Source organism: Oncorhynchus mykiss, chromosome 16 (genome assembly GCF_013265735.2).
Source record: "Oncorhynchus mykiss isolate Arlee chromosome 16, USDA_OmykA_1.1, whole genome shotgun sequence".
NCBI classification, from domain to species: Eukaryota; Metazoa; Chordata; class Actinopteri; order Salmoniformes; family Salmonidae; genus Oncorhynchus; species Oncorhynchus mykiss.
In genome coordinates this window covers 58,937,528-58,954,832 of record NC_048580.1, presented here as the reverse complement: position 1 = coordinate 58,954,832, position 17,305 = coordinate 58,937,528, and the positions used below count along the sequence as shown (strand labels likewise).

The window sequence follows — 17,305 nt, the reverse complement described above, 5'->3', positions numbered from 1 at the left end:
TACAAAAGTGAAATGCTTGATGGGTTGATCTCATCTCATTTCCCTTCCCCCATCCCATCTAGCCACACCCCAACCCTCTGTTGAGCAAAGAGACCCGTTTCTTCAGGATGATGTTCCCTTACCTATTCTCCTTACTATCCCACGTCCCCATTTGCCAACCTAGCGACCCCCCCCCCCCCCCCCCCCCCCCCCCCCCTCCTATCCCCGGTGTAGTGGTGTTGCTCTTCACCTGGGTCTGTTTGAGCCCGGAAACCTGTTTCTGAAAGGAGATGTTCTCCTCCTCCAGCTCTGTGTAGTCCTGCAGCAGACGTGCCTCCCGGAACTTATACTCTTTGATGTCATCACGCAGACGGGTCCGCTGCAGCTCCACCACTTGGATGTTCTGTAGGGGTGAACGACAGGGACAGAGGGAGAAGAGGAGGGAGGGATGGAGAGAAAGGGATCGCAATAAATTAGAATAAGGCTGTAACGTAACAAAATGTGGAAAAAGTCAAGGGGTCTGAATAGTTTCCGAAGGCACTGTATGTTAGACTTGAGTACAGTAGCCTACATATTGATGCATAAAGATGTCGGAGCAGCTCGATGTAGTACAGACGCTAGCATGTGTTATCAATACCTGACAGATTAACATGCTTACTGTAATACAGATACAGCTGAATGCAGCATCTCCCACCTTGCAGTGAGCTTGGCCTCGTCTCCATGAATCACTTGAATGTAAGAATGTAGCGAGGGAAGAGAGGAGAGAGAGAACTCAGAGATAACTCCCTGTTCCCCTCCTACGATGACAGACTGACAGGCTCAAAGCCAATAGGATCAGATACTGTAAGCCCTGCAGAGCAGCCAGCCTGTGTCCTCACCGTCTCGCTCTGTCCCCCTGTCTGTCCTCCTTCATACCCCTTCCTTCCCCTCCGTTGGCCTCGAATACCTCCCCTACCACCCCTTAAACCTTCCCCTGTCATCCCCCATCCCTACCCATCCCAGCCAGTCGCCCCTTCGCTTACAAATGCCTAAGTCTGAAGGTTAGACTACATAAAAGCTCTGCAGTAAGGAGATACTCAGTAAAGGCGTGTGTGGTGCTTGCTCTGAATGTATGTGTGTGTGACTTTGAGAGCGAGCATATGCAACCTGTTTTCTGCAGTTATCAGTGTATGAATCCATTAATTTTGAGAGTGAGTTCAGCCATGCAGTGGGGTCTCTTTGATTATGCGTGCATGTGTGTAGCGTGACACACAACCTCTAATCCTTTCATGTGACCGAGTTAAGGTGAAAAAGGAGTGTCCCTCAACACACACGTCACTCCAGTCACAAATCAGAGGGGTCACTATCTTTAAGAACAGGTGCTGATTGAGTATGTGGAAAGTTTGAAATGCATTCTACAAAAACATCTCAGTAATTTGACTCATCAGTTTAATCAATTTAATCAATTTAACCAATTGAATCCACCCATTTGTCTTTATTACTGTCCATTACCCATCTAATAGGACTTAATATGCAATTACTATCTTAGCTTGCAGATACCATTATATCTGTAGAATGTGTTTCCACCGTTAGCATGTTTTCAGAGCGATGCTAAATCCCCGTTGGAGGAAGTACATGCTCCTCATTATCTCTCTGTAATAATTCATCATTAAGAGCATCACCCGATTGATGTTGATGGTTGGATGAAGACTCATGAATATTCATGAGGTCGCGTGCATGTATAATGAGCGTGGGCATAGTCTATCCTGCCTGTGTGAAAATCCTGGTATTGGTGCATTGATGAATAATGCATGATCTACCATACAGATCACACCAATCACGATAATACTACACTGTAATTACACTTCGGAATCTCCAGCTGGGAAGGCAGGAAGGAATCGATACAATCGCCATACAACTACAGTGGCTAAATCATTACCTACAGTCTTGGGACTTTACAGTATACTTAAATGTCTGTGTATTTCACGGCTCAGGTGTACATTCCGCTAACAGTCTTTTAGTACTTAAAAACACACTTGAATGGTAGGCTATGCTTAAATAGCCAGGTTAAGGCTGCACAGTAAGTGAAGGGTTAGGCTAACTGAAATACACTGACTATAATGAGAAAAGTTGGAATGTAGAAGGGGCTCTTGCCTGCTTATCTGTAAAATGTAAATGGCATGACGGCTGTGCTGAAGTCAAGACCTAAAGCCCCATACGAGACATTCTGACTCATTTGGTTGGCCCCTATCAACAACACTCAGCAGTGTAATTCCTTCACCTATAGACTACATTTAGCAGTGACACCACTGACATTTCTCAGAAAGCTAAAATGAACAGAGCACAGCTGCAGGACAGAGTTTCTGCACACAGGGTCAAAATAAGGCCATCTCAATGATACTACTTCTGGACTTAAGAGCATGATCAATGGAGAGAGTTCCAGAGTAGAGACTTAAAGGAGCAGTTAACTATTTTACAATATGATGTTAGATGGTTCCTCAACCTGATAGTAGTCTATGGGCCAGGAGAAATTGTAATCCATGGTTCGGTTTTCTTTAAACAGCCACTACAAACTTCAGCTAACTTTAGACACCGCTAGCTAAAAATCAATGGTAATGATAGGGGCACGTGAACATAACTTTTTTTTAATGTCCATATCACCTTGAAGTAACCTCAAACCAAATATGGAGTTTATTTGAGTAGATTTCAGGTGCTTTTGGTCATGCCCCCATCACTTCCATATATTTTTAGCTAGCGGTGGCTAAGGTTAGCTGAACATTGTAGTGAACCCACATTTTTGGATTACAATTTCTCCTGGCCCATAGACTACTATCAAGGTGAGGAACCATCTAACATCATGTTGTAAAATAGTGAACTACTTAAGTCCAGGAGCAGGCTAATTCTATGTTAGCGCAATCTACAGTGCAAGTCTGTTTCCCTTTTCTCTACAGTGATTTGTCATGTGCAGGATTGACAAAGATAGCCAGGTGGTCCAGTCTAAGTAATATGGAACGGTCTCTTCCAGTCCAGGGTCAGTTGCCTCAGCTGGAGGGTCAGTGCTGTCTGGCCTTAATGAATTCAGACCACCGCACAAACTGATTAAGAGGCTCCTCAAACCGATTAGGATGCAAACGAGGGTTTTGACCTTACACCCTGCTGTCTGTAAGAGCCCACTCTGCTCCCGCCATCACTGACCATGCAGAGGTCCTCGGGGACTGCGTGAAGGGGTGTCTGCAATTCTGCCGGACAGAAAAGGTGGGTCGTAGTTACACAGCGGGGGTTATGGTGGCTGAGTGTGTGGCTGTCATAAAACGTGAATAACATTTACTCAGGCGAATGACAGAGCCCTCCCCTGGGGTTTCTGGTTTTGTTGACATTTGACATTAAGGACCCTGTCAATGTGAGGTGTCTGATTAACATAAAGAGATGTGTGGTTTATGAAGACTCCCTGCCTGCTGTCACTACAGGCACACACCAACTGCCTCACTCAGACACACACACTCAAACCCACCTGACTGGGGAGTGTGTGTGTTTGGATAATACTTAAGAGTATTAATGTTAATGTGTGCAAATTGTGCACAAGTACACAAGCATAGCTGTAGTGATAAATTAAGCCTAATGTGCAGTATACAGTATGTGTGCATATCTCTGTGTCCTCTGATAAGTCCTTGACTGTGGTCGAATCCTCTCTCTATATGGGATGCAGTGGGTGCTGCTGTAAAGGATATGAAAGCACTGGCTCAGTAGATTCTAGAGGTCAGAGCTCCCTCCTCTGAGCTCATTCAGTCATACTGGAACTCTACTGAACACTTTCAAACCTATAGCTCCAATTTCACAACTAAAACCGCCTTCGACAGCATACTGAGTCTTAACCAGCTCATGTCTCAGCAAAGCTTAGAGTTAGTGCCTAAAGTGTTTGAGCTTTTCACAATCACCGCTATTGAAAATAGCTCTATAACTCGGTAAATCACTATGTTAGAGGTTACAGCTCAATACCGCTGTAGATTAGGTGGGTTTTGAAACTGTGGTTAGACTCTGGCTTGGTCTTAATAGGATGGGATATCTAGTGTGTTTTTCCCTGAAAATCCCACATTTACTACCTTTTCCCATTTCCCTTCCCTGGAAAGAAGGTACAAGATTCCCAGATGGCACGAAGAGGGATTACTGATATGACAGCACTGTCTGGCTCACAATAATGGGATTTGTACTGCATACAAGGTAACGTATTGTGTTCTTCCCACCCCACACGAAGACATTACCCCATTCCATGACCTTTTCAAGCTTTTTTTATTATCTGAAAGCAACCTTTGCTTTTATACTGACAACACCATCAGGTCAGTAGGTACTCTACATAACAGCAAGCGGTGGTGTGTTGGACACAGTCACTCATCTAGATATAGAGGTCTACAGAGCCTGTCTGCATTCCTGATTCCTGTACCTGTAAGCTGTGTAATACTGACTTGAGCTCATAAGCTTGTTTTTCAAACATGGTCCTGTTTTATCAATTGCTGTGCTGAACAATGGACAGTTCATTACCGCAGTCAAACTACTATGTAGCTTAAATTTGTGTGTATTTATATTTCTTTTTGCAATAAAGATGATGATGCTACAATAACACAAACTCACAATAGTCTAATGATATACACATGATTTAAATAGCAGGACGATGTAAAGTCCATTATCCCGCTGAGGAGTATGGATTTGACTGTTTGAGAAGGTTTGAATCCTAAGCAATCTATTGTTGGAAGTACAATAGACCAACATAGATACTGTAGTAGGTCAAAGCTGTGTGCTAGAAAACCTTGGTAGAGCATGGGTGAAGTATGCATTGTGATGCTCATGTGAATTTCAATTATTTTTCGGATTCAGACCAATGCCTGCGTCTCACTTATAACGTGTTTATTTTTTACACCGGAAGGTGATTATGTAACATTATTATACAACATGATTCAGCATAACACAGCAATACTGTAAAGTAAAAATACACAATGACAAATGTCAACAGAAATAATGTAGTTATTCGTATTTCATTTATATTAACAGCTGATTTTCCAGAGGGAAGAGAAAAACCAGAAGCGTATTTAAGCCAATATGGAGTAAGCTGCAAAACCTTTCCCTGATCTCTTTTAACAAGACAATCACGCAAGCTCCTGGAAAATACACAAATAATCAACATGCAGCCTATCCATGAACTATTTACATACATTACTGACTGTTATATTAGGTGCTCTGTATTCTGCAACAACAGAGGGCTATGCTACATACTTCTCCCCCTGACATCCTTGTCATCCACCTTGGTGGAAACAACCTAGGATACACCAAGGGTACACAGACGTGCTGATTTCGAGGTGGTCATACGAATGTTTCCCGGGACAATGGTGGTCTTCTCTGATATCGCCCAGCAGAGGAGCTAGATGTTCCAGTGAGACCAGCGCATAGAGAGGGCCCGGGGCTCTGTCAATCTCCTGGTGTACGTGTTTCAGGGAACACAATCCGTCACCCTGCCATTAAGCAGTGGAGTGGAGCGGGGTGGAGTGCATCTGACGGATGAGGGCAATGATGTATTCCTTGAGAGTTGGGAGTTGGTCTCTCCAGTCTCCATCGTTCTCTCCTCCGTAGAAGCAAGACGTGCAAAGTAGTACACACATCACACACCCTGTTCATTGCCACTCAATGATGCACTTTTAAGAGCTATCTAATAATTGATAATAAGTACACACCGGGCATGTGTGTGTGTTGTGACTGGTATGGGCGGGGGAGTCCAAACTATACACGACAGAGAATGGTCAAAACGTATCCTCCGAGAGGTGAACTCAGGACCTTTAGATCCCAGGGCGGTGACATAAAATATTATGGTACAAACCCTGTTATAAGCAAAGTATCTTGACACTACGTGCTGCTGTGCGGTTTGTTGCTAACCTTCAGGTTACCAATTAAATAAAAAACGTTATTTTGATCAATGTATTCATAGGTTACTATTTCATCCCTCAACAAAAATATAGGCCTAGTCCCGACACATCTACGGTTGCTAGCCAAGCCAGCTGGCCGTTCATTCTATTGGTTAGGTTGCCAGAGACCCGACCCGGATGTTAAGTCTTTTTGTTCCGTATCTATGAACGTGACCCAGTCGTTTGTTCTAAATGTTCCGTTGCCATGCTGGCTGGCAACGCTCTCCTCCCTTGCTTGCTAGCTAGCCAACTACGGCTAACACAGTCACGTCAAACTGTGCAGCAAGAATAACAGCAAAGTAGCTGTATTTCATTTATTTGTTTATATCCATAAAAATGATACTTATTCATAATTTTGACTGGCAGGTTCATTCCCAATAGGACAGTGGAGATCAAATTTCAATATTGAAACAATGTTGCAAATGTGCAGATACAGAGAGCAAATGTTAGGCTAGAAGCATTTGGGGAATAATGTCTAGATGCTTTTTACAGTGGAGATCAAGTTAATGAATTGGCTGGCTGGGCTGATGGGACAGTGGATGTGCAGGGATTTCTCAGAAGTAACAGAAAACAAGATTCACATTTTAAGTCATACGCTGACCCGTGCTAAACAGGTTTTTTAGTATGGCTTAGAATGCGTCTCAACCAATCCCAATGTTTGTTTTGACCAACCCTTTGTAGAATAACCAATTTACCGCATGGTGACGTCCCCATGGAAAGCAGTTACTCCTGCCCATGCAAACCTGTTGATTAGAAGGGCCTGTGTAGATTGTATTTTCAACCAGGAACTATCAGGAAATAACATGGATAACATCTTGTCACACTTTTACAATGTTAGTTTCATCATCTGTAACAATATTATATAAAACACAGGAAAAACAGATTTTTGACAGCACTGGTCATTAATGTCTATGGGACATCATGAAAATGATCTCTCACATGGTGCCTGAACCTTTCTGACACAATTTAAGTATCATAAAAATGTCTGCATCCAATATAGCTGACAGGTACTGTATCAAGGGTTGTTTAGGCTGTCTAGAGACTGCCTATTTTTCTATTTTAAACCTCTCATAGATAAAGAAGGTCAACAGTCACGGGGCAAAGCAAACAGTGACCAGTCTCATGACAGATCAAGTGACAGAGGTTTGGATAAAATCATCCCCCTGACTAAAGCAGGTTTGCCAAGCATTTTCCAGAAAAATAAAGAAACACATCACGATTAGGGGCTCTGTTAATTCTCATTAAACCTCTCTGATTTTTCTCTCCTATTCTCCTCTATTTCACACTCTCCAGGTCCTCTTGCCACCCTCTCCCTTTCTCCCTCCTTCCCTAGCTGCCTAATTTTAAAGCTAGCTGACAAAGGGTCCTTTCAGTGTCCTCAGTCCCCATCACAATGCCAGCCTCAGTGCCCTCGATCCACCCGCTGTCCGCCTTCCGCCCGCTACCTCACCTCCCGGTGCCCATAAAGTGCCAGTGGAGGGGTGTCACTATCTCCTGCAAATAGTGAGATTTACACTCCAACCCCCTCCATCTAGCCAATTAGCCCTGGCCACCCACCATGCCACTGCACCAGTCCGCGTGTGTGTGTGTGTGTGTGTGTGTGTGTGTGTGTGTGTGTGTGTGTGTGTGTGTGTGTGTGTGTGTGTGTGTGTGTGCATTCACAATGGAGTTGGCTCCTTCAGGCAGACAGAGCCACACACAAAGACACCAGTCGAGCACCAGTAACAGCACTGTTACTGAATACTTACTCCCAGCATTAAAATCAGCTTCTCTGTATTCACAGAGAAAGAGCGATGTAAGTGGGGTAAGTACATAGGAATACGTGGATTCATGTGTTCATTAAGTGGGGGCTGATTCTTGTGTTCAGCTTTTCATGTGTTTACTCAGAAAGGCCTCCTATTTTAGACCTCAATCACACAGCCTAAGTATAAAAACATGTGAGCTACATTTTGGAAAAGGACATCTGGTTTCCAGAAAGCCAATCTTAAGACTCATTTCAGTCCCAGAGCCAAGTAGCAACTGGCCTATATAACGGAGGAATCCCGGATCTGTCGAAAATCGTAAGTCCATGTGAAGTAAATGTCGTCTTAAGAACTTCTTTGCCCAAATCTCCGTAATAAACACTAGTCTTTAGCTGGCTCAAAGCAAAGTGTGGGGATTCATTAAGCTCTCAACAGACGTTTTTCCAAACAGACGGGGGGGTCAAACAGACGGGGTGTCAAACTCATTCAGAGAGGGAGGTCTTCAGACCCCCCCTCCGAGTACTGGAGTAATCGCTAAACTTGAGCAGCAAAACGCTGTCGTAGAGTTTAACCAAACCTGCTGAATCCCAACATGGAGGGATTTGAGGAGAGGGGTTAAACAAGGAAGGGTGAGAGAGAGAGAGGGGGAGACAAAGGGAGAGAGAAAGAATGAAAGAGAGAGCGACAAAATGGGACACCAAATTGAGAGACTGCATGCAGAATTCTGCAAAAACATCCTCCATGTACAACGTAAAACACCAAGTAATTTATGCAGAGCAGAATTAGGACAATACCCGCTAATTATCAAAATCCAGAAAGACATTAAATTCTACAACCACCTAAAAGAAAGCGACTTCCAAACCTTCCATAACAAAGCCATCAACTATAGAGAGATGAACCTGGAGAAGACTCCCCTAAGCAAGTGGCCCTGGGACTCTGTTCACAAACACAAACAGACCCCATATAGCCCCAGGACAGCAACACAATTAGACCCAACCAAATCATGAGAAAACATGGAAAGAATTAACCAAAAAACTGAGCAAACTAGAATGCTATTTGGCCCTAAACAGAGAGTAAACAGTGGCAGAATACCTGACCACTGTGACTGACCCAAAATGAAGAAAAGCTTTGACTGTGTACAGACTCCGTGAGGTTAGCCTTGCTATTGAGAAAGGCAGACCTAGCTCTCAAGAGTCAACAGGCTATGTGCACAATGCCCACAAAATTAGGTGAAAACTGAGCTGCACTTCCTGAACCTCTGCCAAATGTATGACCATAATAGAGAAACATATTTTCCTCAGATTACACAGACCCACACAGAATTCGAAAACAAATCAAACTTTGAAAAATTCCTATACACAGTTGACATCAATCTCTTCGCCGCTGGCTCAACCTTGACACACCCACATGACACGCAGGCAAATCCACGCATGTGCGCACACACACTCACTGTATACACATTCCTCGATAATTGGCTCTTATCTGTCCCTCCGCAGACAAGAGGGCAGGCGGATGGCACGGCTGGCGCTCTCAAGCAAGGGAGGAATGCCAGATCTGATGTGAGAGGAGAGTGACGTCACTGACGCCAGGGCTGGATGATGGGTACGTGCTGCCAGTCTCAGGACCTAGTGCCTGTACCCTGCGTAATGAGTCCCAGTGCAGCAGCATAAATGCCTTAAGTTTCACCCATTACTAAAGCAACAAGTAACCTGTAACCACAGTAGATGTACTATAGCCAATGTCTGATATATAAAGTTATACTCAAGTATGATCTCCTTTCACCAGCAGCAGTTGTTAACCTTTCCCTCCATCACACCACAGCAGAGCACTCGCCAGCAGAGCACTCGCCAGCAGAGCACTCGCCAGCAGACACTCCCTGCTCTCTCCCTGTGTCATTTCAGGCCTGCCCAGATCCCTAGGGTTGCAGTCTCAGGACCACATCAATACGACAGCCATGATGGCGCTAGTTAAATCAGCCTGATCTGTGCCAGTTCACCACAGGGGCTGAAACCATCAGGGTGTGATTAGTCCTGCCTGGACACGCCAAGCGGAGTTCTATCGGTAGCAATGCAGTCACGCAAGTCTGAAACTGTGGTGTAGTAGCCACAGTAAACAGTATCTGAATGTATAGCAAATATATATGGGTGTGTACATTGTGCAAGTGAGGGCAGGTTTGATTAATCGGGAACACTTCAATGCTAGTATGGGTATGTGTATCTGCTGCTACAATGTTTTATACTTATCCTGCTGCTCACTCACTAACCCTGATTACATAACTGCCACCAGTCTCCCTCTAATTTATCACTACTGATAATGATCAGGGCCTCAAATGACATTTTTGGTACTCCAGCCACTGTGGCAGGTAGATTTAAAAATGTACCAGCCAAAATCTATTTTCCTGTGGTAACGCGGCTCCACTCATGTTTGTGCCTGTGAGATTGAGTCTGACTAGTAGAAGCGTTGTCTTCTCTTCCATAGCAGTTGAATCTCAAACATTGACAAATAACCTAGCTTGTGAACAAAACAATGTAACCTACTAACAATAAGTAAATTAGACCAACTTTTATGCCTGTGCACAGTGTTTTCTAAAATCAACCTACTAACAATGTAACCTACTAACAATGTATGTAAATTAAACCAACTTTTATGCTTGTGCACAGCGTTTCTAAGAATAAATCTTTCACTCAGCTCTTCAGGTGCGTACAGCCCCCAACCAGGCAGTGTTGCAGCGCAAGGTGGGATAGGCTATATAGGATTCCCTTGAACTTTGTGCGATTATTTCACCAGCTATGAAAATACTTTGAAAACAGCTACAGCAGTATTTAATTTACTATACATGTGACTCGTTTCAGGAAACTAGGCGTATGTCATACGTCGCCACTTCACAGGACAGGCATTTCAACGTAAACATTTAGTTTTTGGCAGAAATACCTTCTGGAACATGTGAAATTTCATGTGCCTTAATAATGAACTTGTATACCATTGTTCAATTACAAGCCTTGTTGGTTTATCCATGTAAAAAGACAGGAACCTTCCCACTAGCCATGATTGGCTGAGATGGATCGGCAGAAATGCCGGGAGATGAGTTTGGATTGGTCTGCCATGTAGCACGCTTCTGTCTATAACATGAGCGGTTCAGTATGTGTTGACAGTCCTCATACTACAGCTATGACAATGTTTGTATTGGTAGTAGTATGAGTTGGGATTATGCCCCAGCTGGCACGTGATTGGTCAAAAGACCAATAAGTGGAAAAAGATAAGAATTGGGCTGCCAGTGTGAACGCAGCCAATGTGTCTTTTGTGCATCTAGGCTACACCCGTCCAGATATCAGGACGCATTTTAATACCAGGTGCAGATGGGGTATATTAGTCTGTATGCAAACTTGTATCTACAGTAGAATGTGGCAACTGAATCTATTCTTTCTCCCTCTTCTTCTCGTCTCACCTCTCTCATCTCCTGGGTGATGGAGGCCAGGCGTTCGTTCTCTGACTGGGTGTTGGTGAGGACATTACGGGCCTGGCGGAGCTCCGTCTGCAGCTCCAGGACCCGCTGCTCGTAATAGGCCTCCTTACACACCGCCTCCTGGATCAGAGACTCCTCCCTGCTCTCCCCGTCTGCAGCCACCTTCTTATGGTTGGAGTAGACTTGTCCAAACGCCTGGAGAGAAAGAGAGAGAGAGAGGTTAGGGTTTGGTGAATGAGCTATTTTTCCCATTTGGAATTTCTGCCATTTCGAAATGAGCCTACTTTTACAGCTGAGGTTCAGCTGGGGACAGAACAGAGAAGTGTTGCACCAATAACCCTGCCTCCTAAAATAGTCTACCCTGGATAGAGAACCACTCAGTCACAGCAGTTTCCATCTGGATGCTGTCATCCCCCTGCCCCCGCCTCTATCCCTCCATCATTCACCCCTCCTGCCCCTACCGACCTCACTGCTCTCCCTCCCCCTTCCTCCCCACTGCACATGCTCACCAGAGACTTAGAAGAAGGAAGTTCTAATAAAACAGAAGACTTAGGCTGTAGGAAACCTCCTGGACAAATATCACCATCCCTCTCTGATTATAAAATTTAGTCTAATGCTCTTAAGGTCATTTAGGAGTACAGGCAGATCAAATGAGGAAATCATCCAAATTCCCCAGATTGAAAGTAGCAGATGGAGTTTAGAAAGGGAAGATGACTACTACCTCAGGGGCACAAGGCTGGAGTGTTAGCAGGTTGGCCATTATTGGGATGACTCATGTACTGGAGGTAGCTCTTCAGGGTAGTCACTAGCTGGCATAGCCACAAAGTCCAAAAATCTGATTTTAAACCTAAAACTAACCTTAACCCTAACCACACTGCTAACCTTACATTTTTGTTTTCATGATTTTTTACGATATATAATTTTGACTTTGTACATGGGCCATCTAGTGGAACTCCTTCAGCTCTGCCTCCAGGACAAGATTAATCTCAATAAACGTCAACCTGCGGAGTGTAGAGTGTGACAGTGTGAGACGGCTTGTATTTATTGGTTTTTAGTGGCTTGGGGTGGGTGACGGAGTGTTTATTCACTATTAATGGTTGCCGCTCTCTGGACTTTGGCCTTAATTTCTTAATGGACCACGAGGCAGCCTGTTCAGAAATGTCCAGCCACACAGAGAGACTCTAGGTTAGGAGTCTCTCCCTCCCGCTCCCTGTGTCTCTCTCTCTCTCACTTCCTGTGTCTCTCTCTCTCTCTCGCTCCCTGCGTCTCTCTCTCTCTCGCTCCCTGCGTCTCTCTCTCTCTCTCACTCTCTGTGTCTCTCTCTCTCTCGCTCCCTGCGTCTCTCTCTCTCTCGCTCCCTGCGTCTCTCTCTCTCTCGCTCCCTGCGTCTCTCTCTCTCTCGCTCCCTGCGTCTCTCTCTCTCTCGCTCCCTGCGTCTCTCTCTCTCTCTCTCTCTCGCTCCCTGCGTCTCTCTCTCTCTCTCTCTCCCTGTGTCTCTCTCTCTCTCTCGCTCCCTGTGTCTCTCTCGCGCTCCCTGTCTCTCTCGCGCTCCCTGTGTCTCTCGCTCTCTCTCTCGCTCCCTGTGTCTCTCGCTCTCTCTCTCGCTCCCTGTGTCTCGCTCTCTCTCTCTCGCTCCCTGTGTCTCTCTCTCTCTCGCTCCCTGTGTCTCTCTCTCTCTCGCTCCCTGTGTCTCTCTCTCTCTCGCTCCCTGTGTCTCTCTCTCTCTCGCTCCCTGTGTCTCTCTCTCTCTCGCTCCCTGTGTCTCTCTCTCTCTCGCTCCCTGTGTCTCTCTCTCTCTCGCTCCCTGTGTCTCTCTCTCTCTCGCTCCCTGTGTCTCTCGCTCTAAAAATAATACTCATCCTTCCATTACATATTTAATTTCCAATGCACAACTGCAGTGATTTATCCGACAGAGATTAACATTTCTCAGCTGGACTACAATCCCCATGTCTGGATTCACCGGAGTCAATCAGACATTTGACATTGCTTTAAGCCTGTTCCCCGGGCGCCAAAGATGTGGATGTCGATTATGGCAGCCTCCCACATTTCAGTTGAAGGCATTCAGTTGTACAACTGCCTAGGTATCCCCCTTTCCCTTTACTCTCTCTCTGCCCCCGACCCACACTCTACACATTCACTCTACAGTACACACACTCTACACATTCACTCTACAGTACACACACTCTACACATTCACTCTACACATTCACTCTACAGTACACACACTCTACACATTCACTCTACACATTCACTCTACACTACACACACTCTACACATTCACTCTACAGTACACACACTCTACACATTCACTCTACAGTACACACACTCTACACATTCACTCTACACATTCACTCTACACATTCACTCTACACATTCACTCTACACATTCACTCTACAGTACACACACTCTACACATTCACTCTACACATTCACTCTACAATACACACACTCTACACATTCACTCTACAGTACACACACTCTACACATTCACTCTACAATACACACACTCTACACTACACACACTCTACACATTCACTCTACACTACACACACGCTACACATTCACTCTACACTACACACACGCTACACATTCACTCTACAGTACACACACTCTACACATTCACTCTACACTACACACACTCTACACATTCACTCTATACTACACACACTCTACAGTACACACACTATTCTCTACACTACACACACTCTACACTACACACACTCTACACATTCACTCTACAGTACACACACTCTACACTACACACACTCTACACACACACACTATACTACACTACACACACTCTACACTACACACACTCTACACATTCACTCTACAGTACACACACTCTACACATTCACTCTACACTACACACACTCTACACATTCACTCTACAGTACACACACTCTACACATTCACTCTACAGTACACACACTCTACACATTCACTCTACAGTACACACACTCTACACATTCACTCTACACTACACACACTCTACACATTCACTCTACACTACACATTCACTCTACACATTCACTCTACGGTACACACACTCTACACTACACACACTCTACGGTACACACACTCTACACATTCACTCTACGGTACACACACTCTATACATTCACTCTACACTACACACACTCTACACATTCACTCTACACTACACACACTCTACACATTCACTCTACACATTCACTCTACAGTACATATTCACTCTACACATTCACACTACAGTACACACACTCTACACTACACACACTCTACACTACACACACTCTACACACACACTACACTGCACACACTCTACACTACACATTCACTCTACGCTACACACACTCTACACATTCACTCTACAGTACACACACTCTACACATTCACTCTACACTACACACACTCTACACATTCACTCTACAGTACACACTACACACACTACTCTACACTACACACACTCTACACTACACACACTCTACACATTCACTCTACACTACACACACTCTACACATTCACTCTACAGTACACACACTCTACACATTCACTCTACAGTACACACACTCTACACATTCACTCTACAGTACACACACTCTACACATTCACTCTACACTACACATTCACTCTACACTACACATTCACTCTACACTACACATTCACTCTACGGTACACACACTCTACACATTCACTCTACACTACACACACTCTACACATTCACACTACACTACACATACTCTACACTATGCACACTACGCACACTCTACACTACGCACACTCTACACTACGCACACTCTACACTACGCACACTACACATTCACTCTACAGTACACACACTCTACACACTGCACATTCACTCTACGGTACACACACTCTACGGTACACACACTCTACACATTCACTCTACAGTACACATTCACTCTACACTACACACACTCTACACTACACACACACTCTACACAGTCACTCTACGGTACACCCACTCTACACATTCCCTCTACACTACACTACACACACTCTACACTACACACTACACACACTCTACACTACACACACTCTACACTACACACACTCTACACTACACATTCACTCTACAGTACACATTCACTCTACAGTACACATTCACTCTACAGTACACATTCACTCTACAGTACACATTCACTCTACAGTACACACGGGCACGTGACTGTGGATGGATTTCCTAGTTTTACTGCGTTCTATAATAATCCCAGTAATTCCTTCATATAGAGAAAAAAGGAAATCTGCACTTTAAAATTACAATTATGAAATTGACCTAGTTACAGCCGAAGAACCCCTGTGTAGAACTAGTTCAGCGGTTACAGCCAGACATGACAATGACATCATGTCTAGTGCATGATGGACATCTCACGTGTTGACATTTCTGTGTTGGGGAGAGATAGAGGGTGCAGGAAAGTAGATGGCATCGTTGATCAGATAAACATTTTGGTTGAGATCAACGGTATGCTTTCAGTGGAAGCCTGGAATGGCTCTAGAATGGTGGAATGGTTCTGGCTGTAGCATGGAACAAGAAGTCAAGGACCTCAGGCCACCTACACCTTAGCTAGAACACATACCCACAGGCCTGGAGAGGCTTATGGTTTAGGAGAATGTAAACACAGGACTCATGGAACTGGAGGTCTCTTCTGAACATGTCCCTACATGCCCCTCTGAAGGACAGCACTGCGTTAGGTGTCCACACAGAGTAAACACTGAGCTCATAGAACTTGGGATACCTTAATAGATGATAAATATATACTGTATCCACACGTTATGAGTTCTACCACACACACCCCCAAATCTAGTCCCCCTCTCCACCCAAACCTCATCAACCCTCTTTGATTAGATTGTCATTAAAAGTAGGGATTAACCAAATCAGAAAGTAGGGGAATCCTATCACTATAATCTGGGTGTTTGTGGTGGGGATTGGGGGGGACACTGATTGGGGGGGACACTGACTGGGGGGCAGGCAGGCAGGCAGGCAGGCTTCAAACAGGGGGCACCCAGCCAAATTCTACTGACCCAAGCCCCTTAATCTCAACCCCTACGTGTTTGGTTACTTTGGGGTGGGTGGGGTGGGGTGGGGGGGGGGCAGGCAGGCAGGCAGGCAGGCAGGCAGGCAGGCAGGCAGGCAATCTTAATGCGGAATCCCAGACACCCAGCCTAAAAATGCATCAATACAGCACCATATGTTTTAGTTAACTGTGAGAGGATGTGAGTGGGAATTAGCACATTGTGATATGGCCAATAAAATGGGCATACATGATACCACACAAAGATCTGTTTGGTAGGTGACAACTGACACTTAAGAGAAAGAATCAGTCAAATTGATGTGGTACCATGTGAAAACAAGATACAAGCTCCAGCATGTTGAATGGGAGAAGACAGAAGCCTCAGGAGGTTTGGCCCTCTGCAGTGTACAGGGTCTGACTTCACATTAACCCATATATTATGGGATGGATCTAACCAGACTTCTTGCTGGGTTCTGATCCCTATAGGAACAAAGGGAGGCCGCAAGGCACATCATCACAGTTAGCTTCATCATCATGTGATGTTCTGAGGAGGCAGATGATGTGGCGTCATCTCTAACCTTCCTCTCCATCTGTCTGCTTCTCTTTCTCACCATCTCTTGTTCCCTCTTTCGTTCCATCCCTTTCTATAACAGACAGAATCACAGGGGATGTGATTACTAGTCATATGAGAGAGAAACTTGTGACTAATCTTCAAAGGGTAGGAGATTCGTACGGCTAATGATTTCTGTTTGGACTCTCATGAGTAAGATTTCTAATTAATTAATCACACAAACTTGAAACTCTAGTTACTGGAAATAAAGATCTGGTGAGGGCAGAGTTGTGTTTGGTATCAACTACCAGGTTCCTAAAAATGTGGACTGCGTATGACAACCAGGAAATTGGAGAATATGATTGGCCAACAGATCAGCAAACAAATAGTTAAGACGGACTATTTTGTTAGTCAGATCATGTATGATCCAAGACACAGTTCCTGGTCAGGATGACTGACTAACTATTTAAGCCCAAAGACCACTTGATTTAAAGCTATACATCAGGTTAGAGGTAGGGTACTAGTGGGGGCAGGTTAGAGCAGGGTACTAGGAAGGGCAGGTTAGAGTAGGGTACTAGGGAGGGCAGGTTAGACCAGGGTACTAGGGAGGGCAGGATAGAGTAGGGTACTA

At 44.7% G+C, this 17,305-nt stretch overlaps 1 protein-coding gene across 1 annotated transcript in view; it reads right to left on the bottom strand.

The window, feature by feature from the left end:
- Positions 1 to 17,305, bottom strand: part of LOC110492421 (protein bicaudal D homolog 2) — an 83,857-nt gene that overhangs the window by 33,975 nt on the left and 32,577 nt on the right. The window contains exons 2-3 of the mRNA XM_021566731.2: positions 11,094 to 11,306; positions 230 to 382 (exon numbers count right to left, since the gene is read on the bottom strand). Of these exons, the coding sequence (XP_021422406.2) occupies positions 230 to 382; positions 11,094 to 11,306 (366 nt within the window). The remainder of the gene's footprint in view (positions 1 to 229; positions 383 to 11,093; positions 11,307 to 17,305) is intronic.